At 37.7% G+C, this 2,910-nt stretch overlaps 1 protein-coding gene across 1 annotated transcript; it reads right to left on the bottom strand.

The window, feature by feature from the left end:
- Positions 1-336: 336 nt before the first annotated feature.
- B3GALT9 (beta-1,3-galactosyltransferase 9) lies at positions 337-2,423 on the bottom strand. The gene is made up of 2 exons (XM_044993101.1): positions 2,418-2,423; positions 337-1,446 (listed from the first exon to the last, which is right to left on the bottom strand). The coding sequence occupies exons 1-2, from the start codon at positions 2,421-2,423 to the stop codon at positions 337-339; spliced, it is 1,116 nt and encodes a 371-aa protein (XP_044849036.1).
- Positions 2,424-2,910: the final 487 nt, after the last annotated feature.

Below are 2,910 nucleotides of genomic sequence, written 5' to 3'. Positions count from 1 at the left end.
AGAAGTAGATGACATGAAAAAACTGGATATACACATTCTTTAAAACAGTTTTTACTTAGAAAATAAGAATTGCATGCAGTTCTACATTCTTTATGTGAAAAAAAGCACATCCAGTGCACTCATTATAAATTACTGAACTAAAACACACATCCTTTTTTAGGGTCAGGAATAATTCACTGTCAGAACAGGGTGGGGTGGGGGGAACTTTCACATTTAAAAACCAACACTGAGAGGAATGTTCAAAGCAAAAGATGAAAGATAAGATGAACTTTCTAACAGGAAAAATGACAGTTAAAGGTGTAAGTACAGAGTTTCTTCATGTAGAGGAATTAAATCTTAGTTGGTAAAATGCAAAGCCTCATTTTTTATTGTTTCTATATTAAAATGTTTAAACTTGTCAAAGTAGGTCAAGACTCTGCAGGACACCAGCCCATAATAAGTTTCCAGTAAAGTGCAGTCTTTTCCATCACTTATCTCCCTCCATTCTTTAAATAGCTCATCTTCTTTCGTTTCAAAAGAGGTGAAAATGAATTTGTAGCAACATCGATTGTATCTAATGTGCTTTTTCCCAGAAAATCTAGAACTTTGAATGGGTATGATGCCAGCGTTCTTAGCACAGATTCCAACAAAAACATCGGGAGGAAGCAAAACTGGTGTTTCCTTGGCAACAATGTATATCTTCCGAGCAACATCCTGAGAAATGACAAAAGCTGTTCCACTACAGTAATCTGGGTAATACTCTTCTTGATATTGACTGAGAGAAACAAAGCTCTGGCTTTGAGGGTCTCTGTCAGGCATATCTTGATGAATGATTCTTCCAATGTAAATATCCTCGAGATGTGTTCTTAAGCTAAGCAAGTATTCAGCCAAACTTGGAATGTTGACAAACATTTCTTCATTGGTTTTGAGAATAAACCTTGCGGTGGAACAGAATGTTACAGTCCACTCCATGCTCATCACAGTCTTCAGTGTCTGATTCTCAAAAGAGTCAAGGAAGTTTCCTTCAATGATGTCTCCATGCTTTTGATATTCTTCACTGATGTCTAACTGGATGGCTTCTGAAGCTGGCTTTCCTAAAGCAAACAAAATAAGTACAGCATACTTCCTGATGCCTGTCACATTACCCCATGTTTGCCTGATCAGGTTACGCCTTGTCCTGTTTTCTGGGCTACTGCACACAATAACAAGCAGAAATACCTCTTGATCTGAGCACACGTCTGAACTGCTGATGATGTAAGACTTGGACATATTGGTCTTTAGGGGATCCATGTCTAATTTCCTGGCCTTCTCCCTGATTTTGAGAATTTTCATGTCCGTGTACGTGACAGGTAGTGAATGTAGAAAGTATTCCTCCAGCAAATCTCCTCCAAACAGCAAAGCATGGAAAAGCATGATGTTGAATATAATAAAACACCACTGATGTGTCCGAAGCCTGCAGAACATCACCTGGAGAAGAGATGGACATTCACTTCTACCTCTAACTGATTATCAAGGTTGTAATTTGAGATCATACGGGGTAATGTTGAGCCAGGACATCCTGGTTCTGTTTCTCTGCTCTGCTATTCTGGACAAATTACATTTCCTCTCTGGTCTTTACTTTCCCCATTTGTTAAACACAGAATGATGCCCACATTTTATGAAGGGCTAAAAGATCCATGGATGAAAAGTGGGGTAAGTCCATTAGTCTATCAGGCCTACTCTGTTCAGCATATGGAAATGGTAGCAACATACATTAACATGCTAATATTTTCTGAATTTGCTCTAATTTATTGGTGTCAGTTTTCCTAATGACCCAAGAGATTACACAATGTGCTCCAGCATAAGTTGGATAATTTTAAAAGCTTTATGCAGCAGAGTCTTTGTGATATTTAAATGCCCAACTTGTGATACGTTGTGATATTTAAATGCCCAACTTGAAGAATTATTGTGAACTAAAGAGGAAAGTCTCTGTGACTTGTTAATTATAGAGTCTCGTTCTCATTCAGAATGCCAGAAATTAGAGTTGGAAGAAATTGATCATTTCATCTAGATGATCTCCCTACTAATTAGGACTGTGTCCTATTGTATATCTGTTAATGTTCTGCCTGGTCTCATTTTAAAAATCCCAAGGGATTGAGCTGCTATTTACCTTGGGGAAAATATCACTTTAGATTTCCACCTTTTAGTTTAACACAATTGTACAAGCTGTATTTAGTAGATATGGACTTGCTTTTTCATGCTTTTTTGTAGTCATGGTTTCTAGCATAAATAACTCAAATTAACCAACTTTCCAGTTACTTTACTATTGGCATATTCATTAGTAAGTGGGATGGAGTCAGCGCAGTCCTATTGTAGCTGATGACCCAAGGTAACATTTGCAATTCTAAATTGTCTCCTCCTGCACCATATACCATAGCTAAATGATAGAAAGCACTTACCTGCATGGTACCAGTAAATTATATGTGCTGTCAAGATCACTGGAGCCTTTTTAGATGAAATTTCTTTTTTACATTTATAAGCAATATTTCCACGTCTGAAACTGAAGAGGCAGCATTGTATGTAGGTCTGTCAGGCTCAGGTTACCTGCTAGTAACCAGATCCACTGCAAATTTTACTTCCCCTGACTGTGAAAGGAAATACAATCCAGGACAATCAGCATGTTGCAGCTGCATAAAACCCAAAGTAATTAGAATTCTAGCCATTCCCTTTATTAATTTCTGATGCACAGAGGGAGAGGAGACCTGAATAGAAATATATTTGCCCTCTAAAAGGGACACCCTTCCTAAAAGAATAAAGCAACATTGACATTGATCTGCTTTACAGTGTTAGGCTACACTAGTACTAATACAATAAAGTTGTGTTATACATGCCCAACTTGCGTGGGTTTTATGTTTTAGAGGGAGGCACTTGTACATTACTTTATTCTGCAGT

Source organism: Mauremys mutica, chromosome 18, assembly GCF_020497125.1.
Source record: "Mauremys mutica isolate MM-2020 ecotype Southern chromosome 18, ASM2049712v1, whole genome shotgun sequence".
Classification (NCBI taxonomy): Eukaryota; Metazoa; Chordata; order Testudines; family Geoemydidae; genus Mauremys; species Mauremys mutica.
This window is presented reverse-complemented; position numbering and strand designations above follow the sequence as displayed.